We start from the raw sequence: 26603 nt of genomic DNA on the forward strand, positions 1-26603 counted from the left end.
TCTTCGCCTTTCTAAGAGACAAGAAGAACAGGTGCTATCAAAAGGATTGTGGGGAGAGGAAGAATAGTTCAAAATCCGGTAACCAAGAAAATTATTTAAACTCCCTACAGTCTTACTCTTTCCATAACAAAGTTTTATTGTTGGCTTGATGTATTTTTTTAATGTAGGATTTCATTTTTGAATAACTTTAGTAAGTGAAAGAGAAGAATAAAACAAAAGCCCAAATGTACCTTGAGACCCCTTCCCTGGATAACTGTAAAGTGTGTAAAGATCAGTTCTGTTTTCTAGGAGCAGTTTAGCTGTTCATACGATTTGAATCATGAGGTCACTAATCAAATGGTCAACTGTGTAGAAGTCTAGCTAAACTAAAAGCCCTGGGTAATTTTATCTGACCTCCACAATGAAGGAGTTCCCAAAATTATTAGGATGCTTTCTGTTCACCTCCCATGAGGAATGGTTTATTTTATTTGGCATAAAATCAATTCGGGAAGAATATTGACACATCTGCCTCCTTCTCGCCATTCCTATGTCCAAGAAATAACCCTTATGACCTGATTTCTAGATCATTTTAACAACTCTATTCATCATCCCCCATTATCCCTCTGTTGCCAGTTCAATCACATATTACACAGAGAGCAAGGCTCTTCTCTTCAACACATTGGAGAACTTCAGCACTCCATCACTTCTAAACTGAGAGCCCGTTATTGGGCAGGGATTGTCTCTATCTGTTGCCGAATTGTACTTTCCAAGTGCTTAATACAGTGCTCTGCACACAATAAATGCTCAATCATTACGATTGAATAAATTAATAAATTGCTGGAAGTCGACAGGAATACTTGCCAGTAATATCAAGTGAAATATTTTCCTTCTGTACTTCACACCTCTTGGCCAAATGTTTTCCTCCTAGGTCATTATCTCCATTCAACCCAAGGAAACCTGTGCACTGTTCCAATCCTTCCCACTTCATTTTTTTCCTAAATGAGACTTCTGCCATTTCTTCAAGCCCTACAAATTCCAAACCCTCATGAGCTCTTCCCACAATACCCCTCCCCTCACTGTCTACTCAACTTGAGCATTTTCGTAGTTTTATATGTAATTTTAAACAGCTAGCTCACCTTATCTATTGTTGTAAGATGTACATGCTTGTCTACTGGACCATTAAATTGCAAACTCTTGTAAGGAAAGAACCACATTTTAACCTTCCTTTGTTATTCAACATACAGTGCCTAGGAGAGGACACTGCTCGGAATTGGAACTTATCAAACACTGCTGCTAATCAATCATATTTATTGGGCGCTTACTGTCTGCAGAGGACAATACTAAGCACCTGGAGGAGTACAGTATAACAGACTTGGAAGGCATTTCTCTTGCCCACAGGGTGCCTACAGACTAGAGGAACTTAATAGAATTGTCTCATCCATCCACCCAACCTCCCTCTGATATTCAAGAGAGTTCAACAAATAGGAAAGAGGAAAATGTGGAGTGAGAGATCTAGGATTAGAAGCCAAATCTGCCAGTTTCTAGAAAGGTGTCCTTCCTCCACTATTTACTAATACATGAATACCTTATTGAGAAATTTACCTGCCTCTTGAAGGAGATTGTTGTTCCTGGGTTGATTTGAAATGTTCATGTTCTGGATGACAAGGCCTCTTTGAAATTTTGGGGTGACCCCAGAGAGGTGGTCCCCAGGCCATTGCTTACAACAAAGGGAGCAGTGGGATAGCTCATTACACTTTTGTTTACCTTTCTCTATAGATATATGGAAAGCTTCATTAGGATAAATCATGCCCACGGGATGCTTGCATTTTTTACACTTAAAGATGCTGTGAAATCATTGAATTTTTAATTGTGCACACTGGGAGTTAAGCATACACTGTGATGGCCAGAACTTTTAAGGATTTGGATTTTTTAAAAGTCTTGCCTTCAAGTCTGCTCACCTAAAAGGAAAAATGTCATCAAAATTGTTGCCTGAATTTAAGACGGGTAGTTAAATGTTGGAATTCTTAATTTTATTCTTGTTAGACATACCCTATAAATTATGAAACTAAATCCTCAATATGATTTTTTCTGATGGTATTGTCATATCTTTGAATGTTTGGTGACTGGGTGAAATAAAAATTGCTCAGAGTTTGTTAGGCACTGTAGATTTCTGAATATTAGATTTAATATTAGCTGTTCATTACTGAACTTTCCTTTAATTGATTAGGGACAGACTTTGACTTTCCTATAGATTGTAAGTTCCTTGTGGGCCAGGATCATATCCACGAGTTTTATTGATTTGTACTCTCCCTAAGTGCCTAGTACAGTGCTCTGCACAGAGTACATGCCCAATAAAAACCACTGGTTGATTGTGAAATTTTAATTTTTAGAGGAAAAACAGATATGGAAATCACCAGTAATATTGGGTTACAATGGCCACAATAGTGGGCTCTGTAGGTAGACATTTATTAATAATAATCATAATAATAATTATTACCATGGTATTTGTTAGTTGCTTTCTAGGTTCCAAGCACTGTACTAAGCACTGGGGTCGAGACAAGCAAATTGGGTTGGACACAGCCCCTGGCCCGCATAAGGGTCATATTCATTCATTCATTCATTCAATAGTATTTATTGAGCGCTAAGTGCAGAGCACTGTACTAAGCGCTTGGAATGAACAAGTCGACAACAGATAGAGACAGTCCCTGCCGTTTGACGGGCTTACAGTCTAATCGGGGGAGACGCACAGACGAGAACAATGGCAATAAATAGAGTCAAGGGGAAGAACATCTCGTAAAAACAATGGCAACTAAATAGAATAAAGGCGATGTACATTTCATTAACAAAATAAATAGGGTAATGAAGATATATACAGTTGAGCGGACGAGTACAGTGCTGAGGGGATGGGAAGGGAGAGGGGGAGGAGCAGAGGGAAATGGGGGGAAAAGAGGGTTAAGCTGAGGAGAGGTGAAGGGGGGTGGTAGAGGGAGTAGAGGGAGAAGAGGAGCTCAGTCTGGGAAGGCCTCTTGGAGGAGGTGAGTTTTAAGTAGGGTTTTGAAGAGGGGAAGAGAATCAGTTTGGTGGAGGTGAGGAGGGAGGGCATTCTAGGACCGCGGGAGGACGTGGCCCAGGGGTCGAAGGTGGGACAAGCGAGACCGAGGGACGGTGAGGAGGTGGGTGGCGGAGGAGCGGAGCGTGCGGGGTGGGCGGTAGAAAGAGAGAAGGGAGGAGAGGTAGGAAGGGGCAAGGTGATGGAGAGCCTTGAAGCCTAGAGTGAGGAGTTTTTGTTTGGAGCGGAGGTCGATAGGCAACCACTGGAGTTGTTTAAGAAGGGGAGTGACATGCCCAGATCGTTTCTGCAGGAAGATGAGCCGGGCAGCGGAGTGAAGAATAGACTGGAGCGGGGCGAGAGAGGAGGAAGGGAGGTCAGAGAGAAGGCTGACACAGTAGTCTAGCCGGGATATAACGAGAGCCCGTAGCAGTAAGGTAGCCGTTTGGGTGGAGAGGAAAGGGCGGATCTTGGCGATATTGTAGAGGTGAAACCGGCAAGTCTTGGTAACGGATAGGATGTGTGGGGTGAACGAGAGAGACGAGTCAAGGATGACACCAAGATTGCGGGCCTGAGAGACGGGAAGGATGGTCGTGCCATCCACGGTGATAAAGAAGTCTGGGAGAGGACCGGGTTTGGGAGGGAAGATGAGGAGCTCGGTCTCGCTCATGTTGAGTTTTAGGTGGCGGGCCGACATCCAGGTGGAGATGTCCCGGAGGCAGGAGGAGATGCGAGCCTGAAGGGAGGGGGAGAGGACAGGGGCGGAGATGTAGATCTGCGTGTCATCTGCGTAGAGATGGTAGTCAAAGCCGTGAGAGCGAATGAGTTCACCGAGGGAGTGAGTGTAAATGGAGAACAGAAGAGGGCCAAGAACTAACCCTTGAGGAACTCCAACAGTTAAAGGATGGGAAGGGGAGGAGGCTCCAGCGAAGGAGACTGAGAATGACCGGCCAGAGAGGTAAGAGGAGAACCAGGAGAGGACAGAGTCCGTGAAGCCAAGGTGAGATAAGGTATGGAGGAGGAGGGGATGGTCGACAGTGTCAAAGGCAGCAGAGAGGTCAAGGAGGATTAGAATGGAGTAGGAGCCATTGGATTTGGCAAGAAGGAGGTCATGGGTGACCTTAGAGAGAGCAGTCTCGGTAGAGTGGAGGGGACGGAAGCCAGATTGGAGGGTGTCTAGGAGAGAAAGGGAGTTAAGGAATTCTAAGCATCGATTGTAGACGACTCGTTCTAGGATTCTAGGTCATAGTCTTCCCCATGTTACAGATGAGGTAATTGAGGCACAGAGAAGTGAAGTGACTTTCCTAAAGTCACCCAGACGACAAGTGACAGAACTGGGATTAGAACCCATGACCTTTTTACTCCCAGTTCCATGCTCTATCCACTGTGCCATACTGCTTCCCCTAATTAACAACATATTTAGGATCAGAAAGTTTTCGGTGTGCTCTTCTAATTAACAGTGTTGGTTCCCAAGGCATAAGAAAATATACTCACACTGCCAAAGTTAAACCCTGAGATCTGTGTTTATTGTTCACCTGAACCAATCTCCCCTCTAGGTCATGAAAATAATTCCTAGCTTATTCTGTTTTTAAATTCATAAATTCATTCATTTATTCAATTGTATTTATTGAGTGTTTACTGTTTGCAGAGCACTGTACTAAGCGCTTGTAATGTACAATTCGGTAACAGATAGAGACAATCCCTGCCCAACAGCGGGCTCACAATCTAAAAGGGGGAGACAGACAGCAAAACAAAACAAGTAAACAGGAATCAATATCATCAAAATAGGTTTAGAAGCCAAATCTGCCAGTTTCTAGAAAGGTGTCCTTCCTCCACTATTTACTAATACTATACTAACACTATTTATCATAAAAATAGATAAATTGAATCTTAGATTTATATACACATAATAAAATAGTGTAAGAAATAATATATACAAATGTACACAAGTGCTGTGAAGGGGAAGGGGGTAGAGCAGAGGGAGGGAGTAGGGACAACAGGAAGGGGCGAAGGGGCAGAGGGAAAGGGAGGGCTCAGTCTGGGAAGGCGTCCTGGAGCAGGTGAGCTCTCAGGAGGGCTTTGAAAAGGGAAAGAGTTAGTTTGGAGGATGTGAGGAGGGAGGGCATTCTAGGTCAGTGGTAGGATGTGGGCCAGGGGTCGACAGCGGGACAGGAGAAAACAAGGCAGAGTGAGTAGGTTAGCGACAGAGGATTGGAGTGTACGGGTTGGGCTGCAGAAGGAGAGAAGGGAGGTGAGGTAGGAGGGGGCAAGGTGATGGAGAGCTTTGAAGTCAAGAGTGAGGGGCTTTTGCTTCATGAGAAGGGTGATAGGCAACCACTGGAGGTTTTTGAGGAGTGGCATGACATGCCCACAGCGTTTCTGGAGAAAGATAATCCGGGCAGCGGAATGAAGTATAGACTGAAGTGGGGAGAGACAGGAGGAAGGGAGATCAGAAAGGAGGCTGATATAATATTCCAGTCGGGATATTATGAGAGATTGTACCAGCAAGGTAGCAGTTTGGATGGAGAAGAAAGGGTGGATCTTGGCAATGTGAAGGTGAGACCAGCATGATTTGGTGACAGATTGGATGTGTAGGGTGAATGAGCAGAGTCAAGGATGTCACCAAGGTTGCGGGTCTGTGAGATGGGAAGGATGGTAGTGCCGTCCATAGTGACATGGAAGTCAGGGATAGGACAGAGTTTGGGAGGTGAGATAAGGAGCTCAGTCTTGGACTTGTTGAGTTTTAGGTGGCGGGCGTAAATCCAGGTGGAAACGTCCTGAAGGTAGGAGGTGATACGAGTCTGGAGCGAACGGGAGAGAACAGTTAGGAGATGTAGATTTGGGTGTCATCTGCATAGAGATGATAGTTGAAGCCATGGGAGCAAATGAGTTCACCAAGGGAGTGAATATAGATGGAGAACAGAAGGGGGGCAAGAACTGACCCTTGAGGAACCCTTACATTTAGTGGATGAAAGAGGGAGGAGGAGCCAGAATGAACAGCCAGAGAGATAAGAGGAGAACTCATCCGGAGACTGAGAATGAACAGCCAGAGAGATAAGAGGAAAACCAGGAGAGGAGGGAGTCCACGAAGCCAAGGTTGGATAAAATGCTGAGGAGAAGGGGATGTTCAACAGTGTCAAAGGCAGCTGAGAGGGTAAGGAGGATAAGGATAGAGTAGGAGCCTTTGGATTTGGCAAGAAGGAGTTCACTGGTTTCCGTAGAGAGGGCAGTTTTGATGGAGTGGAGGGAACAGATGCCAGATTGGAGGGGTTCCAGGAGAGAATTGGAGTTGAGGTATTCAAGGCAAGGAGTAGATGACTCCTTATAGGAGTTTGGAAAGGAAGAGTAGGAGAGAGATAGGATGATAACTGGCAGGGGAAGTGGGGTCAAGTGGGGTCCTATTACTATAGGAATAGGAATTACTATAGGAATAAAACCAAGGTCAATCAAACACTCCACATCCCCCTATACCTTTTCCTTAGAAATCTGTTACCCACAGTCACTCTCCCCAGAATGCTGGTGGACCTCTCATCACAGGACAGAAGTACTACTTTCCCTGCTTGAGCTTCTCTGCTGTATATTTTGATTTTTCTAGGTGCTATAGAATGTCCCATCGTGGAAATAATGGTATATGACTTTTTAGAGTATTTGTTAAGCATTTACTATGTGCCAGGCACCATATTAAGCATAGTTGTAGATACAAACTCATCAGGTCGGACCCAATCCGTGTCCCAGATTGGGCTAATACTTTTCATAGCCATTTTTCATTCATTCATTCATTCAATCATAGTTATGGAGCGCTTACTTTATGCAGGGCACTGTACTAAGCGCTGGGAAAGTACAATTCAGCAACGGAGACAATCCCTATCCAACAATGGGTTTCAGATGTGAGAACTGAGACACTTAAAAGTGAAATAACCAGTCCAAGCTCACACAAGCTGATGAGTTGCATAGCTGGGATTAGAACCCAGGTCCTTCAGACTCCCAAGCCCACACTCCCTCCACTAGGCCATGAGACTGCTCCTGTTATGTGGATGTAACCCCTTGAGTTAACCACCTATCAAGAGCTACGAAGTGTGTGTCCAGCTGGAGGCTGCTTCGTGAAAGGGCCTTCCAGTCCAGATACAGCAAATATATTGATTCTCCACATGGTCCTTTGTGACTGGGATAAAATTAACCATTTTTTTTGTGACTTGCATCAGTACTGAAGCTGATCTATGGGGAAACCTTTCCGAATAAGCTTCTGCCATAAGATATGACTATGCGGTTTGTAATGGTTCTTTTCCCATTGATACTCCTGTATTATGCCAAAATCTTCTCTCTTTCTTTCAGGCCATGGGAAAGCACAAAGCCTGCCCCATCTGCTCCTCCCACCTCATTGTCATCACCTTGATCTTTGGATCTGCTATCCTAAATAATTCTCTGGCCAAGTCACTCAGCTGATACTGGACAAGGTGCTCTCCTTCTTCTCTACTCGGACGTTTAACCAGCTGATACTCAGCCTGAAAAAACAGGAGGGGACCGCAGCTAAAATATCAACAAGTGGATTCCTAAGCCAAGACTCCAAACCAAAAAAAAGAATTTTCATTATATGTAGCAGCATATCAAAGTTCATTCAGTCACATTTATTGAACCCTTACTGTGTGCAGAGCACTGTATTAAGCGCTTGGAATGTACATTTCAGCAGGAGATAGAGACAATCCCTGCCCAACCATGGCCATGGGTCTGGGAGTCAAAGAGCCTGGGTTCTGATCTCAGTTCTGCACACTTAGTTACTGTGACCTTCTCTGTGCATCTGCAAAATGGGGATTCAACATCTGTTCTCTCTCCTCTGACTGTGAGCCTCATGTGAGACATGATTATCTGTCCAGGCTCTCTCTTTAAGGGTGTTACTTTGCTCTAATCCCTTCGAATTTCTTTCTCTTGTTCATGAAAAACCTTCCAAAGATTCAAGGTTACCTTCAATTCTATTTCCATCTACCAAATGATAACCCCACCCAAAACATGATATGAACAACCTAGTCTAAACAAACTGAACTGAGAAGCAGTGTGACCTAACGGATAACCATGGGCCTGGGAGTCAGAAGGACTTGGGTTCTAATCCTAGCTCCACCAGGTGTCTACTGTGTGACCTGGGACAAGCCACTTAACTTCTCTGTGCCTCAGCTTGTCTCATCTGTAAAATGGGGATTAAGACTGTTAGCCCCATATGGGAAATGGACTATTCAAAACCTGATTAGCTCATATCAACCCCAGTGCTTAATAAAGTGCCTAGCTCATAGTGAGCACTTCATACTATTAAAAACAGTTGGATAAAAGGAACTGAATAAATGGCAGATTTCTAGATGTTACTATTCAAGGAGCTTATTTTTTTTTCCTTTGGAATAAGAAGAATACTTTCCTTGAGCTCTGTTGGATGCGGACAATTACTAGATGTCACTTCACTTATGGTTTTGTTTCACAGATCAAACCCATAATTCGATTTTCAGACATGGCCAGCATCTGCTTAAATATAAATAGGGGAGTATTCCCTAGGAGAACAGGGTAGTGATCCTGGAAACAGGAGTGGATCAGGAGCAGAGGAACTTGTCTTTGAGATAATAATAATAATGATGATGACATTTGTTAAGCGCTTACTATGTGCCCAGCACTGTTCTAAGTTCTGGCGAGGTACAGGGTAACCAGGTTGTCCCACTTGGGGCTCACATTCTTAACCCCCATTTTACAGATGAGGTAACTGAGGCACAGAGAAGGTAAATGACATCCAAAGTCACACAGCTGACAAAATGCCAGAGTCTGGATTAGAACCCATGACCTCTGACTCCTAAACCTGTGCTCTTTCCACTAAGCCATGAGATGCAAAATCAACCTAACCCTCAACTTCCAGGAACGCCTCAATATTCTTTTCTGATTTTCTCTTCAAACTTTTAAAACAAAAACAATAGAACATTAATATATATCAGTAATTCTGTAATGGTACAAAAGATTGTCCTCATGCTCTGAAAACTATAAACCCTCAATCAATATCATTAATTGATGGAGAAAATGTCCAATTTTACAAGTTGATGTCTTGGTATTTCATTTCTTTCTAGCCTGAGTACTTACTGGTGTTGTCTATTTTAATTCTAAGAACAAGGAATTGGCCTCTGACACTTCTCCATGGTCTCTCCAAGAGCCCAGAATGTCCGATGCCCACAGTGAGCTCAAAGGAAATGATAAAGATGGGAATGTGCCAAGTAATAGTGACTGAGCAGAGTCAGTGACTTCATACTTCAGTAAAAAAAAAAAAAAGTCACCTTCACAAATCAGAGCCTCACAGATCCTGGGAAGATATCTTTCTACCCAGAATTCTCTTCAGAGCACCTTTCACCTCTTGATTCCTCAGACTGTAGATCAGGGGATTTAGCATGGGAGTGAAGACTGAATAGGAGAGGGAAAGCAGCTTCTTGGTCTCAGGAGAGTAGGAGGCTTTCACTCGGAAATAAGTCGAACCCGCTGGCCCGAAGAACAGCGAAACCACAATGAGATGAGACGAGCAGGTGGAGAAGGCTTTGCCACGGCCCTCGGCGGAGGACATCTTCAGGATGGTGACGAGGATGCGGATGTAAGACACAACGATCACTCCAAAGGGGAGCATCAGGACCATCACAGTTGCGGTTACACTGTATATCTCAACCGCGAAAGTATCCGTGCACACCAGGTCTAAGACAGGAGGGCTATCACAGAAGAAATGGTTAATGACATTAGGCCCACAGAAGGTCAACGTAAACATCAATGTAGTCTTTACTGTTGCCACGGGAATCCCTGCTAGCCAGGAAGCCAGGGACAGCTGCAGACAGAACCTGCGGTTCATGATGAGTGAATAGCGGAGCGGGTCACAGATGGCGGCCTGCCTGTCATAAGCCATCGTTGTCAGGATCCAACACTCTGAGGGCCCGAAAAAGAAGGCGAGAAACATCTGGGCAGCACAGCCACCAAAGGAAATACTTTTATCCTTGGACAGTAAATTGGTGAGCATTTTGGGGATGATGACAGTCGTATAGCCAATATCCATTAGGGACAGACTCCTGAGGAAAAGGTACATGGGGGATTGAAGGCTGGGATCTACAGTGGAGACCAACACTAAGAGGGAGTTTCCTATTAAGGCTACTAGGTACACTACAAGGAAAAGCATAAATAAAATGACCTGAAATTCATGGAGATTAGAAAAACCCAAAAGGATAAATTCAGTCACTAGTGACTGATTGCCTTCCCTCATTTGCATGTTTGGTTTTTTTTGGCAATGTATGTACAGAAATATCTGGGCCTAAAATATGTCTTCTCCGTTGAAGAAAAAAATAAGGAATTTTTTCATAGTCCAGATCTTCCCTATGAACATTTCTCAGAATGAAGTGAGGTAGCTTGATTGGTCAAGGATCAGGGAGGTGATCATAGCATGAAATATATGGTGTCAAGGTTCTCAGTCCCTAGAAGCAAGTTCAGGAGCCTGGGGGAGTAGTGAAGTTAGCAAAAATACAAATTCTGTAAAGGAATAAAGAGTTTCATTTTATCATCACTTGCTATTAATGTTTATCATTAGCGAACCTACATTTTTCCCACCACAGTAGATGTTACCACCTTGAGGGGGCCTAAGTCTGCTGGGGGAATTAAATAATCACAGATTCTCTGCAGGGAACAAAGTAACTCAATCCATGACTTCCACATAGAAATTTCCTCAACTTCTGGTCACACAAACACACCTTCACACACCAACCTACACCCGCAGAACGCTCTGCCACTTGTCAGCTGTGTGACTGTGGGCAAGTCACTTAACTTCTCTGTGCCTCAGTTCCCTCATCTGTAAAATGGGGATTAAGACTGTGAGCCCCACGTGGGACAACCTGATTCCCCTATGTCTACCCCAGCGCTTAGAACAGTGCTCGGCACATAGTAAGCGCTTAACAAATACCAACATTATTATTATTATTATTATTATTATAACTGCTGTCTGCACACAAACACAATTACATACATGCACACAGCCTGGGTGCTCACATGACTAAAAGAACCAGGTGAAAATTTTTCACACAAAAACAACAACCAAAAATCTATCACTCATCCATACCACCTCTTCTCTCTCAAGTCCTATCCTTAGGAAAGTAGTGTTATAATTTTAGCAATTTGAGGATTTGGGGTATGGTATTTAAACACTTTGTGTCTGGCACTGTTCTAAGCTCTGGGGTAGATGCAAGCTAATCAGGTTGGACATAGTCCATGTCCCACATGGAGTTCACTTTCTTAATCCGCATTTTACAAATGAAGTCACTGAGATATAGAGAAGTGAAGTGACTTGACCACAATCATCATGTAGCAGATGATTTAGATCATGTTAAAATGATCTGGTAATCAGGTCATAAAGGCTATTTCTAGGGCATAGGGAGGCAAGAGGAGGCAGATAAGTGTCAACGTTCTTCCTGAATCTATTGTATACCCAATAAAATAAACCATTCTTAATGTCAGGTGAACAGAAAGCATCCTAATAATTTTGGGAACTCCTTCATTTTAGAGGGCCAGATGAAACTATGGTCCCAAAAGAAAAAAGATATTTTTCTTCCCTTTCTCAGGTACCTGAAAATCCTTCCATACTCCTCCTTTCTTCACTTTAAGAGACAAGAAGAACAGATGCTATCAACAGGATTGTGGGGAGAGGAGGAATAGTTCAAAACCCAGGAACCAAGAAAATTATTAAAACTCCTTACAGTCTTACTCTTTCCATAACAAAGTTTTATTGTTGCCTTGATTTATTTTTTAATGTAGGATTTCATTTTTGAATAACTTCAGTCAAGTGAAAGAGAAGAATAAAACAAACGCCCAAATGTACCTTGAGACCCTTTCCCTTGATAACAGTACAGTGCCTAAGGATCAGTTCTGTTTTCTAGGAGCATGTTAGCTGTTTAAATGATTTGGAACATGAGACCACTAATCAAGTGGTCAAGTGTCTAGTTGTCTAGCTAAACTAAAAGCCCTGAGTAGTTTCATCTGGCCCTCTAAAATGAAGGAGTTCCCAAAATTATTAGGATGCTTTCTGTTCACCTGACATTAAGAATGGTTTATTTTATTGGGTATAAAATAGATTCAGGAAGAATGTTGACATGTATCTGCCTCCTTCTTGCCTCCCTATGCCCTAGAAATAGCCTTTATGACCTGATTACCAGATCATTTTAACAACCTTATTCATCATCCCCTATTTTCTCTCTGTCCCCAGTCCAATCATACATTACACAGAACAGCAAATCTCTTCTCTTCATTACATTGAATGGAGGCACTCCATCACTTCTAGAGTGTGAGCCCATTGTTGGGCAGGGATTGTCCCTATCTGTTGCCCAATTTTACTTTCCAAGCGCTAATACAGTGCTCTGCACACAGTAAACACTCAATAAATATAACTGAATAGCTGGAAGTTGACAGGAACACTTCTCAATAATATCAAGTGAAATCTTTTCCTTGTGGATTTCACAACTCTCGACCAACTGTTTTCCTCCTAGATCATTCTCTCCTCTCAACCCAAGGAAACTTGTGCACTATTCCAATCGTTCCCCCTTCATTTTTTTTCCACAATGAGACTTCTGCCAATGAGTCAAGCCCTACAAATTCCAAACCCTCATGAACTCTTCCCACAGTACCCCTCCCCTCTGTCAGATCAACTTGTTCATTTTTGTTAGTTTTATATGTAATTTTAAACACCTAGTTCAACTTATCTAGTGTTGTAAGATGTACATGCTTGTCTACTGGACCTATCTCTTCCATTAGATTACAAACTCCTGTAAGGAAAGAACCACATTTTAGCCTTCCTTTGTTATTCAACATACTGTGCCTAGGAGAGTGCTTCGCTCAGAGTTGGAACTCACCAAACACTGCTGCTAATCAATCCTATATTTATTGAGCTTTTAATGTCTGCAGAGGACTATACTAAGCACCTGGGAGAGTACAATATAATCAACTTGGAACGCATGTCTCCTGCCCACAAGGTGCTAACAATCTAGAGGAACTTAATAGTATTGTCTTATCCATCCTCCCAACCTCCCTGTGAGATTCAAAAGAGTTCAACAAATAGGAAAAAGGGGTATGAGAGATTTAGGATTAGGAGCCAGGTGTGCCAGTTTCTAGACAGGTGTCTTTCCTCCACTATTTACTAACACATGGTGAATGCCTTATTGAGAAATTTACCTGCCTCTTGAAGGAGATTCTTCTTCCCAGTTGATTTGAAAGGCTCACGTTCTGGATGATAAATTCTCTTTGAAATTTTGGGGTGACCCCAGAGAGGTGGCCCCAGGCCATTGCTTACAACAAAAGGAGCAGTTGGATAGCTCATTACACTTTTGTTTACCTTTCTTTACAGAAATATGGAAAGCTTCATTAGGATAAATCATGCCCATGGGATGCTTGAATTTTTTTTACACTTAAAAGATGTTGTGAAATCACTGAATTTTTAATTGTGCACATTGGGAGTTAAGCATAAACTGTGATGGCCAGAACTTTTAAGGATTTGGATTTTTCCAAAGTCTTGCCTTCAAAGTCTGCTCACCTAAAAGGAAAATGTCAACTAAATTGTTGCCTTATTTTAAGACAGGTAGATAATTGTTGGAATTCTTCACTGTATTCATGTTAGACACACCCTATAAATTATAAAACTAAATCCTCAATAGGATTTTTTCTGATGCTATTTTCATACTTGTGTTTCAATGTTTGGTGACTGGGTGAAATGAAAATAGCTCAGAGTTTGTTAGGCATTGTAGATTTCTGAATATTAGATTTAATATCAGCTGTTCATTACTGAACTTTCCTTTAGTTGATTAAAGACAGACTTTGACTTTCCTATAGATTGTAAGCTCCTTGTGGGAAGGGATCTTATCCACCAATTTTATTGATTTGTACTCTCCCTAAGTGCCTAGTACAGTGCTCTGCACAGAGTAGGGGCTCAATAAAAACCACTGGTTGATTGTGGAATTTTAATTTTTAGAGGCAAAACAGATATGGAAATCACCAGTAATACTAAGATTACAATGGCTGCAGGAGTGGGCTCTGTAGGTAGATATTTATTAATAATAATCATAATAATAATTAATTACCATGCATTTGTTAGTTGCTTTCTAGGTTCCAAGCACTGTACTAAGCATTGGGGTGGATACAAGCAAATGGGGTTGTACATAGTCCCTGGCCCGCATAGGGCTCATAGTCTTATTCCCCATTTTACAGATGAGGTAACTGAAGCACAGAGAAGTGAAGTGACTTTCCTAAAGTCAGCCAGAAGACAAGTGACAGAACAGGGATTAGAACCCATGACCTTCTTACTCCCAGTTCCATGCTCTATCCACTGTGCCATGCTGCTTCCCCTAATTAACAACATATTTAGGATCAGAAGGTTTTCAGCGTGCTCTTCTAATTAACGGTGTTGGTTCCCAAGGCATAAGCAAATATATTCACACTGCCAAAGTTAAACCCTGAGATCTGTGTTTATTGTTCACCTGAACCAATCTCCCCTCTAGGCCAGTGAAAATAATTCCTAGCTTATTCTGTTTTTAAATTCATAAATTCATTCATTTATTCAATTGTATTTATTGAGTGTTTACTGTTTGCAGAGCACTGTACTAAGCGGTTGGAATGTACAATTTGGTAACAGAGACAATCCCTGCCCAACAGCGGGCTCACAAACTAAAAGGGGGAGACAGACAGCAAACAAAACAAGTAAACAGGAATCAATATCATCAAAATAGGTTTAGAAGCCAAATCTGCCAGTTTCTAGAAAGGTGTCCTTCCTCCACTATTTACTAATACTATACTAATACTATACTAATATTTATCAAAATAGATAAATCAAATCAAAGATTTATATACACATAATAAAATAGAGTAAGAAATAATATATACAAATGTACACAAGTGCTGTGGGGAGGGGAAGGGGGTAGAGCAAAGGGAGTTAGTAGGGATGACGAGAAGGGGAGAAGGGGCAGAGGGAAAGGGAGGGCTCAGTCTGGGAAGGCGTCCTGGAGCAGGTGAGCTCTCAGGAGGGCTTTGAAAAGGGAAAGAGTTAGTTTGGAGGATGTGAGGAGGGAGGGCATTCTAGGTCAGTGGTAGGATGTGGGCCAGGGGTCGACGGCGGGACAGGCGAGAACAAGGCAGAGTGAACAGGTTAGCGACAGAGGATTGGAGTGTACGGGATGGGCTGTAGAAGGAGAGAAGGGAGGTGAAGTAGGAGGGGACAAGGTGATGGAGAGCTTTGAAGTCAAGAGTGAGGGGTTTTTGCTTCATGAGAAGATTGATAGGCAACCACCACTGGAGGTTTTTGAGGAGGGGCCTGACATGCCCACAGCATTTCTGGAGAAAGATAATCCAGGCAGCAGAATGAAGTATAGACTGAAGTGGGGAGAGACAGGAGGAAGGGAGATCAGAGAGTAGGCTGATGCAATAATCCAGTCTGGATATTATGAGAGATTGTACCAGCAAGGTAGCAGTTTGGATGGAGAGGAAAGGGTGGATCTTGGCAATGTGAAGGTGAGACGGGCAGGATTTGGTGACGGATTGGATGTGTGGGGTGAATGAGAGAGCAGAGTCAAGGATGACACCAAGGTTGCAGGTCTGTGAGACGGGAAGGATGGTAGTGCCATCCACAGTGACATGGAAGTCAGGGAGAGGACAAGGTTTGAGAGGGAAAATAAGGAGCTCAGTCTTGGACATGTTGAGTTTTAGGTGGCGGGCGTAAATCCAGGTGGAAATGTCCTGAAGGTAGGAGGAGAGGAGCCTGGAGCGAGCGGGAGAGAACAGGGGAGGAGATGTAGATTTGAGTGTCATCTGCATAGAGATGATAGTTGAAGCCGTGGGAGCGAATAAGTTCACCAAGGGAGTGAGTATAGATGGAGAACAGAAGGGGCCAAGAACTGATGATTAGTTCACCAAGGGAATGAGAACAGATGGGGAACAGAAGGGGGCCAAGAAAATTGACCCTTGAGGGACCCCTATATTTAGTGGATGAGAGAGGGAAGAGGAGCCCATGAAGGAGACTCAGAATGAACAGCCAGAGAGATAAGAGGAAAACCAGGAGAGGATGGAGTGTGTGAAGCCAAGGTTGGATAAAATGCTGAGGAGAAGAGGATGATCAACAGTGTCAAAGGCAGCTGAGAGGGCAAGGAGGATAAGGATAGAATAGGAGCCTTTGAATTTGGCAAGAAGGAGTTCACTGGTGACCATAGAGAGGGCAGTTTTGGTGGAGTGGAGGGGACGGAAGTCAGATTGGAGGGGGTTCAGGAGAGAATTGGAGTTGAGGAATTCAAGGCAAAAAGTAGATGACTCGTTTTAGGAGTTTGGAAAGGAAGGGTAGGAGGGAGATAGGATGATAACTGGCAGGGGAAGTGGGGTCCTATTACTATAGGAATAGGAATTACTATAGGAATAAAACCAAGGTCAAACAAACACTCCACATCCATCTATACTTTTTCCTTAGAAATCTGTTACCCACAGTCACTCTCCCCAGAATGCTGGTGGACCTCTCATCACAGGACAGAAGTACTACTTTCCCTGCTTGGGCTTCTCTGCTGTATACTTTGATTTTTCTAGGTGCTATAGAATGTCCTCTCGTGGCAGTGATGGTGTATGACTTTTTAGAGTATTTGTTAAGCATTTATTATGTGCCAGGCACCATATTAAGCATAGTTGTAGATACAAACTCATCAGGTCGGACCCAATCCGTGTCCCAAATGGGGCTAATACTTTTCACCGCCATTTTTCATTCATTCATTCATTCAATCATAGTTATGGAGCGCTTACAGTATGCAGGGCACTGTACTAAGTGCTTGGAAAGTACAAGTCAGCAACAGAGACAATCCCAACCCAACAATGGGTTTCAGATGTGAGAACTGAGACACCTAAAAGTGAAATAACCAGCCCAAGCTCACACAAGCAGATGAGTTGCATAGCTGGGATTAGAACCCAGGTCCTTCAGACTCCCAAGCCCACACTCCCTCCACTAGGCCATGAGACTGCTCCTGTTATGTGGATGTAACCCCTTGAGTTAACCACCTATCATGAGCTACGAAGTGTGTGTCCAGCTGGAGGCTGCTTCGTGAAAGGGCCTTCCAGTCCAGATACAGCAAATATATTGATTCTCCACATGGCCCTCTGTGATTGGGATAAAATTAACCATTATTTCTGTGACTTGCCTCAGTACTGAAGCTGATCTATGGGGAAACCTTTCCGAGTAAGCTTCTGCCATAAGATATGACTATGCGGTTTGTAATGGTTCTTTTCCCATTGATACTCCTGTATTATGCCAAAATCATCTCTCTTTCTTTCAGGCCATGGGAAAGCACAAAGCCTGCCCCATCTGCTCCTCCCACCTCATTGTCATCACCTTGATCTTTGGATCTGCTATCCTAAATAATTCTCTGGCCAAGTCACTCAGCTGATACTGGACAAGGTGCTCTCCTTCTTCTCTACTCGGACGTTTAACCAGCTGATACTCAGCCTGAAAAAACAGGAGGGGACCGCAGCTAAAATATCAACAAGTGGATTCCTAAGCCAAGACTCCAAACCAAAAAAATAATTTTCATTATATGTAGCAGCATATCAAAGTTCATTCAGTCACATTTATTGAACCCTTACTGTGTGCAGAGCACTGTATTAAGCGCTTGGAATGTACATTTCAGCAAGAGAGAGACAATCCCTGCCCAACCACGGCCATGGGTCTGGGAGTCAAAGAGCCTGGGTTTTGATCTCAGTTCAGCACACTTAGTTACTGTGAGCTTCTCTGTGCACCTGCAAAATGGGGATTCAACATCTGTTTTCTCTCCTCTGACTGTGAGCCCCATGTGAGACTTGATTATCTGTCCAGGCTCTTTCTTTAAGAGTGTTACTTTGCTCTAATCCCTTCGAATTTCTTTCTCTTGTTCATGAAAAACCTTCCAAAGATTCAAGGTTACCTTCAACTCTATTTCCATCTACCAAATGATAACCCCACCCAAAACATGATATGAACAACCTAGTCTAAACAAACTGAACTGAGAAGCACTGTGACCTAGTGGTTAAACCATGGGTCTGGGAGTCAGAAGGACCCAGGTTCTAATCTCAGATCCACCAGGTGTCTACTGTGTGACCTGGGACAAGCCACTTAACTTCTCTGTGCCTCAGCTTGTCTCATCTGTAAAATGGGGATTAAGACTGTTAGCCCCATGTGGGAAATGGACTATTCAAACCTGATTAACTCATATCAACCCCAGTGCTTAATAAAGTGCCTAGTTCATAGTGAGCACTTAGTAATGTTAAAAACAGTTGGATAAAATGAACTGAATAAATGGCAGATTTCTAGGTGTTACTATTCAAGGAGCTTATTTTTTTCCCTTTGGAATGAGAATACTTTCCTTGAGCTCTGTTGGATGCAGACAATTGCTAAATGTCACTTCACTTATGGTTTTGCTTCACAAATCAAACCCATAATTCGATTTTCAGACATGGCCAGCATCTGCTTAAATATAAATGGGGGAGTATTCCCTAGGAGAACAGGGTAGTGATCCTGGAAATAAGAGTGGATGAGGAACAGAGGAACTTGTCTGTGAGATAATAATGATGATGACATTTGTTAAGCGCTTACTATGTGCCAGGCACTGCCCTAAGCACTGGGGGGGGTACAGGGTAATCAGGTCCCATGTGGGGCTCACATTCTTAGCCCCCATTTTACAGATGAGGTAACTGAGGCACAGAGAAGGTAAATGACCTATCCAAAGTCACACAGCTAAAAAAGTGGAGTCGGAATTAGACCCCATGACCTCTGACTCCCGAGCCCATGCTCTTTCCACTAAGCCACGAGATGCAAAATCAACCTAACCACCATCTTCCAGGAATTACTAAATATTCTTTTTGGATCTTCCCTTCAAACTTTTAAAATAAAACAATAGAATATTAATATATATCAGTAATTCTGTAATGGTACAAAAGATTGTCCTCATGCTCTTAAAACAATAAGCCCTCAATCAATATCATTAATTGATGGAGAAAATGTCCAATTTTACAAGTTGATGTCTTGGTATTTATTTTTCTTTCTAGCCTGAGTTCTTACTGGTGTTGTCTATATTAATTCTGAGAAGAAGGAATTGGCCTCTGACACTTCTCCATGGTCTTTCCAAGAGCCCAGAATGTCCGATGCCCACAGTGAGCTCAAAGGAAATGATAAAGATGGGAATGTGCCAAGTAATAGTGACTGAGCAGAGTCAGTGACTTCATACTTCAGTAAAAAAAAAAAAAAGTCACCTTCACAAATCAGAGCCTCACAGATCCTGGGAAGATATCTTTCTACCCAGAATTCTCTTCAGAGCACCTTTCACCTCTTGATTCCTCAGACTGTAGATCAGGGGATTTAGCATGGGAGTGAAGACTGAATAGGAGAGGGAAAGCAGCTTCTTGGTCTCAGGAGAGTAGGAGGCTTTCACTCGGAAATAAGTCGAACCCGCTGCCCCGAAGAACAACGAAACCACAACGAGGTGAGATGAGCAGGTGGAGAAGGCTTTGCGACGGCCCTCGGCGGAGGACATCTTCAGGATGGTGACGAGGATGCGGATGTAAGACACAACGATCACTCCAAAGGGGAGCATCAGGACCATCACAGTTGCGGTTACACTGTATATCTCAACCGCGAAAGTATCCGTGCACACCAGGTCTAAGACAGGAGGGCTATCACAGAAGAAATGGTTAATGACATTAGGCCCACAGAAGGTCAACGTAAACATCAATGTAGTCTTTACTGTTGCCACGGGAATCCCTGCTAGCCAGGAAGCCAGGGACAGTTGCAGACAGAACCTGCGGTTCATGATGAGTGAATAGCGGAGCGGGTCACAGATGGCGGCCTGCCTGTCATAAGCCATCGTTGTCAGGATCCAACACTCCGAGGGCCCGAAAAAGAAGGCGAGAAACATCTGGGCAGCACAGCCACCAAAGGAAATACTTTTATCCTTGGACAGTAAATTGGTGAGCATTTTGGGGATGATGACAGTCGTATAGCCGATATCCATTAGGGACAGACTCCTGAGGAAAAAGTACATGGGGGATTGAAGGCTGGGATCTACAGTGGAGACCAACACTAAGAGGGAGTTTCCTATTAAGGTTATTAGGTATACTACAAGGAAAAGCATAAACAGGATGACCTGAAATTCATGGAGATTGGAAAATCCCAAAAGAATGAATTCAGTCACTAGTGACTGATTGCCTTCCCTCATTTGCATGTTTTGGTTTTTTTTTGGCAATGTATGTACAGAAATATCTGGGCCCAAAATATGTCTTCTCTGTTGAAGAAAAAAACGAGCAATTTTTTCATAGTCCAAGTCTTCCCTATTAACATTTCTCAGAATGAACTGAGGTAGCTTGATTGGTCAAGGATCAGGGAGGTGATCATACCATGAAATATATGTTGTCTAGGTTCTCAGTCCCTAGAAGCAAGTTCAGGAGCCTGGGGGAGTAGTGAAGTTAGCCAATAATACAAATTCTGCAAAGGAATAAAGAGTTTCATTTTATCATCACTTGCTATTAATGCTTTTCATTATCGAACCTACATTTTTCCCACCACACTAGACATTATCACCTTTAGAGGGCCTAAGTCTGCTGGGGGAATTAAATAATCACAGATTCTCTGCAGGGAACAAAGCAGCCCAATCCATGACTTCCACATAGAAATTTCCTCAACTTCTGGTCACACAAACACACCTCCACACACCAACCTACACCTGCAACACAAATAACAGTCTGCACACAAACACAATTACACACATGCACACAGCCTGGGTGCTCACATGACCAAAAGGACTGGATGAAAATTTTTCACACAAATACAACCACCAAAAGTCTACCCACGCATCCGTACCACCTCTTCTTTCTCAAGTCCCATCCTTAGCAAAGTAGTATTATAATTTTAGCAATTTGAGGATTTTTGGTATGGTATTTAAACACTGTGTCAGGCACTGTTCTAATATCTGGGGTAGATACAAACTAATCAGGTTGGATGCAGTCCATGTCCCACATGGGGTTCACTTTCTTAATCCCCATTTTACAAATGAAGTAACTGAGATATAGAGAAGTGAAGTGACTTGACCAAGATCACATAGACAGATGATTTAGAACACGATGGTCCCAAAAGAAAAAAGATATTTTTCTTCCCATTCTCAGGTACCTGGAAATCCTTCTATATTCCTCCTTTCTTCACTTTTCTAAGAGACAAGAAGAACAGATGCTATCAACAGGATTGTGGGGAGAGGAGAAATAGTTCAAAACCCAGGAACCAAGAAAATTATTTAAACTCCCTACAGTCTTACTCTTTCCATAACAAAGTTTTATTGTTGCCTTGATTTATTTTTTTAATGTAGGATTTCATTTTTGAATAACTTCAGTGAAATGAAAGAGAAGAATAAAACAAAAGCCCAAATGTACCTTGAGACCCCTTCCCTTGATAACTGTGTAGCGCATAAGGATCAGTTCTGTTTTCTAGGAGCAGATTAGCTGTTTTTATGATTTGGAACATGAGACCACTAATCAAGTGGCCAACTATGTACAAGTCTCACTTAACTAAAAGCCCTGGGTAGTTTTATCTGGCCCTCCAAAATGAAGGAGTTCCCAAAATTATTAGGATGCTTTCTGTTCACCTGACATTAAGAATGGTTTATTTTATTGGGTATAAAATAGATTCAGGAAGAATGTTAACATGTATCTGCCTCCTTCTTGCCTCCCTATGCCCTAGAAATAGCCTTTATGACCTGATTACCAGATCATTTTAACAACCTTATTCATCATCCCCTATTTTCTCTGTCCCCAATCCAATCACATATTACACAGAACAAGAAGTCTCTTCTCTTCAATACTTTGGATGGAGGCACTTTATTGCCTCTAGACTGTGAGCCCATTGTTGGGCAGGGATTGCCTCTATCTGTTGCCCAATTTTACTTTCCAAGCACTTAATACAGTGCTCTGCACACAGTAAACGCTCAATAAATATGATTGAATGAATAGCTGGAAGTTGACAGGACCACTTCTCAATAATATCAAGTGAAATCTTTTCCTTGTGGACTTCACAATTCTCGGCCAATTGTTTTCCTCCTAGGTCATTCTCTCCTCTCAACCAAAGGAAACTTGTGCACTATTCCAATCCTTCCCCCTTTATTTTTTTCCCCAACGAGAATTCTGCCACTTCTTCAAACCCTACAAATTCCAAACCCTCATGAGCTCTTCCCACAATACCCCTCTCCTCACTGTCAACTCAACTGGTTCACTTTCATTAGTTTTTAGATGTAATTTTTAACACCTAGTTTACCTTATCTAGTGTTGTAAGATGTACATGCTTGCCTATTGGACCTATCTGCTCTATTAGATTGCAAACTCCTGTAAGCAAAGAACCACATTTTAGCCTTCCTTTGTTATTCAACATACAGTGCTTGGGGGAGTACAATATTACCGACTTGGAAGGCATGTCTCCTGGTGCTTGCAGTCTAGAGGAACTTAATAGAATTGTCTCATCCATCCTCCCAACTTCCCTGTGAGATTCAAGAGAGTTCAACAAATAGGAAAAAGGGGAATGAGAGATCTAGGATTAGGAGCCAGATCTGTCAGTTTCTAGACAGGTGCCCTTCCTCCACTCTTTACTAACACATGGCGAATGCCTTATTGAGAAATTTACCTACCTCTTGAAGGAGATTCTTCTTCCTCGGTTGATTTGAAAGGCTCACGTTCTGGATGATAAGCCCTCTTTGAAATTTGGGGTGTCCCCAGAGAGGTGGTCCCCAGGCCATTGCTTACAACAAAGGGAGCAGTTGGATAGCTCATTACACTTTTGTTTACCTTTCTTTATAGAAATATGGAAAGCTTCATTAGGATAAATCATGCCCATGGGATGCTTGGATTTTTTTACACTTAAAAGATGTTGTGAAATCACTGAATTTTTAATTGTGCACATTGGGAGTTAAGCATAAACTGTGATGGCCAGAACTTCTAAGGATTTGGATTTTTTAAAAGCCTTGCTTTCAAAGTCTGTTCACCTAAAAGGAAAACGTCATCTAAATTGTTGCCTGAATTTAAGACAGTTAGATAACTCTTGGAATTCTTTACTGTATTCATGTTAGACACACCCTATAAATTATAAAACTAAATCCTCAATAAGATTTTTTCTGATGGTATTTTCATACCTGTGTTTGGTGACTGCGTGAAATAAAAATAGCTCAAAGTTTGTTAGGCATTGTAGATTTCTGAATATTAGATTTATTATTAGCTGTTCAATCCCATCTCTGCCACTTGTCAGCTGTGTGACTGTGAGAAAGTCACTTCACTTCTCTGTGCCTCAGTTATTTCATCTGTAAAATAGGGATTAAGAATGTGAGCCCCACGTGGGACAACCTGATTCCCCTCTGTCTACCTCAGCACTTAGAACAGTGATCTGCACATAGTAAGTGCTTAACAAATACCAACATTAATTAATTAATTACTGAACTTTCCTTTAGTTGATTAAGGACAGAACAATACCGTATTTATTGTTCACCTGAACCAATCTCCCATTGAAAGTAATTCCTAGCTTATTCTGGTTTTTAATCCCTCCGAATAGATTGAATTTTGGGAGCTGAAGATGTTAGTACATCTAAACATGGAATACCACAGTTATGATTACACTGGCTAGTCATAATCCCTAATGCCAATGTTAATCTGTGGTGCCAACCAAAGCAGAACAGACTCGAACCTGGAGCCCATTTTGGGCAGTGTGTCTGTTATACTATTATATTTTCCCCGCCAAGTGTTTAGTACAGTGGTCTGCACACAGTAAATCTAATTAAACATAATTGGTGCTTTCCCCCCTATAACTTCAGGATTGATCTAAAAAAGGAAATTTGTCCATTCTAGATCATCCATGCATGTGGAGGCAAGCAGCTGCACAGATAATTCAAAATAACTGACAACACTAAACTGAGGGGAAGCAATCCTGTAACAAAGTATGGGGAGTTATCGCTTCAGATTTGTGAAGTTGCAACATAGAGTTAATGTTAATGTTGCCACTGATGATAATTTGAAACCCGCTACACCCAATCCACTTTCAATAATTTAGCATTGACTAAACATTTGGTTCCCTATTAAGATGGTTTTATTATGAAGAGTTTTTCTGATTTTTTTTCATGGTATATGATATGCATTATCTATGTGCCAGGGACCATGCTAAGTGCCAGGGAAAATACAAAATAATCAGGTTGGTCACGGTCTAAGCTTCATTGCCTATCAGTGTCACTCATTTTCCAATCAATCCACTACATGGTCCCAGGCAAAGTCTGTTTTCAGTCTCCTGAACAATCAGCTTGTGGCTTCTTTCTTACACTGATGATTCTGATGACCTCTGAATTTTTGGTCTCTAGTCTCTCTTTGATGCCCTCCCCTTCAGGCCTGTGTGTTTATATTTTGCCAACTGACCAATGTCACTGTAAGGTTCCATGATAGATAAGTTGCTTTCGGATTTTCACTTTTTATGATTAGTTTTGATTAGAGTGGATGGTAAATATCAATTACAATCTTTTCAGGCTGTAGTACCAGGCTTCTGGACTACCTGAAACTCATGGATTTTCTTAGTAAATCCTTAGTAACTCCACCAAGATACCTCAAATCAATATATATCATCTAATATCTCCCAGGACAGAGACCTACGTGAAGATGCTGAGATCTCTACTCTGAGAAGCTAGCAAGTGACAAACTGGCACAGACCATTGATCATTCCCGGGGCCAGAGTTCTATTTGAGATCACAGATCTCTCTGCAGAGAGGCCGCAAACCAGAGGGTACCACTAACCATCGCCTGGGACAGGGACCTGTCGGAGGACACAGATTTCTCTGCTGAGCTGCCACAAACCAGTGTGGAATATCAACCATTGCCCGGGACAGAGACCTGCCTGAGGACACTGAGATCTCTCCACCGAGAGGCCGTGAATCAGTACAAAACAACAAACATCTCCTGTGACAGAGTCCCACCCAGTGATCCTGAGATCTCTCCCTGGAGAGGCCTCAGCCTTGCACACCATCTGCCATCACCCAGGATATAGTCCAGTGCCCAAGGACACTGAAATCTGTCCATGGGGAGGCCACAAACCATCATGGAAAGAGATCTGCCCCATCTCCAACTTTCTGAACCATTATGATCCCTTTTTCACACTCCTCTTTTTCTCCACCCCTACATTGAATTCAATATCCACATAGATGTTCCTGACAACCTTTCTACTGCCCGCTTTCTATCACTCCTAAACTCCACTGACCTCCTGCTCTCCACCCCACCTCACCTACTCACCAACTTGGACACATACTTGATCTCATCAACTCTGTACACTTCTAGTCACTGTACAAAGGTGAAATCTCTCTATCTGACCATAGCATCTACACCTGATATCTCTCCCACACACCTTATACCAACAAATCTGTCCTGTTCCCCACTAGAATCCACCAGTGTTTTGACTTTGTCCAATTTTCTCAAGTCATCATGCCTCATTTAGCCTCTGTACCCAAACTACCAATTTGATGACCAAATTGATTCCCTCAAAACCACCCTCTCTATTGAACTCAACTCACTCACTCCCGTCTTTTCATTGACCTCATACCACTAGCCCACAGTTCTGAATCACCCACGGTCCACTTCCGTTGCTCCTGGATATGAGCCCCAGAGCACAGAGTCACAGAGCACTCCTGGAGGAAATCTAAGTATCAGGCCATCCTTGTCCACCTCAACTTCATCCTTGTGTGCTTTAACTCTGCCTGGCAAAATAATTTCTCTTTCCTTATTGACACCCATGACCACTGCCTTCACTATTTATTCCATACTTGTAAGTCACTCCTCTCCCTGCTCCCCCATCCCTTACCCCTAATGACCTGGCCACCTACTTTATTGAGAAAATTGCCATCTCCCTTAAACCTCCCCTTGGTTTAAGTACCTGGGACTCCTTCCAGGCAGGGAACAGCTTTACTGACTCTCTTGTGTTGGACCCTCCTAAGTGCTCAGTACAGTGCTCTGCACACCGCAAGGGCTCAATAAACCCCATCGACGATGAAGATGATTTGGTCACATCCGATCTTTTCGAAAACGTCTCCCTGGGGCCGGGGAGACCCCACTGCTCCCAGAAACGTGAGGTTTTAGGAGGTTTGCCCCTGGTGGACCCTGGTGCGACTCCAGTCCATACTTTATTCTATTCCCTGGATCATTTTTCTACAAAACTTTTCAATCCATGTTTCCCCACTCCTCAACAACTTCCAATAGCTGCCCATCCACATCTGCATCAAACAAAAACTCCTCACCACTGGCTTCAAAGCACTCATTCACCTGGCTCCCTTCTACCCCACCTCACCACTCTCCTACTACAATTCAGATGGTATAACCTGCCCACTGTGCCTTGATCTCGTCTATTTCACCACTGACCTCTCATCTACATCCTGCCTCTGACCTAGGACATCCTCCCTCTTCATATCCAGGTGATGACTACTCTCCCGACCTCTAAAGTCTTATTGAAGTCACATCTCCTCCTAGAGGGCTTCCCTGATTAAGCCCTCATTTCCTCCTC

General features: G+C 42.8%; 2 protein-coding genes across 2 annotated transcripts; both read right to left on the minus strand.

Moving 5' to 3' along the window:
- Positions 1-9327: 9327 nt before the first annotated feature.
- LOC100083353 (olfactory receptor 10A7-like) lies at positions 9328-10286 on the minus strand. Its single transcript, XM_029059078.2, has one exon. It carries the CDS (start codon positions 10284-10286, stop codon positions 9342-9344), a length of 945 nt encoding a protein of 314 aa, XP_028914911.1. The 3' UTR covers positions 9328-9341.
- Positions 10287-19065: 8779 nt separating this feature from the next.
- Positions 19066-20265, minus strand: LOC103170092 (olfactory receptor 10A7-like). Its single transcript, XM_007666586.3, has one exon. The coding sequence runs from the start codon at positions 20263-20265 to the stop codon at positions 19321-19323; it is 945 nt and encodes a 314-aa protein (XP_007664776.2). The 3' UTR covers positions 19066-19320.
- Between the last annotated feature and the right edge of the window lie 6338 nt (positions 20266-26603).

This window comes from Ornithorhynchus anatinus, chromosome 3 (genome assembly GCF_004115215.2).
Source record: "Ornithorhynchus anatinus isolate Pmale09 chromosome 3, mOrnAna1.pri.v4, whole genome shotgun sequence".
In the NCBI taxonomy this organism is placed as follows: Eukaryota; Metazoa; Chordata; class Mammalia; order Monotremata; family Ornithorhynchidae; genus Ornithorhynchus; species Ornithorhynchus anatinus.

Coding starts and splice junctions, on each gene's coding strand:
- LOC100083353 (XM_029059078.2), bottom strand. CDS start 10,286: ATGAGGGAAGGCAATCAGTCACTAGTGACTGAATTTATCCTTTTGGGT.
- LOC103170092 (XM_007666586.3), bottom strand. CDS start 20,265: ATGAGGGAAGGCAATCAGTCACTAGTGACTGAATTCATTCTTTTGGGA.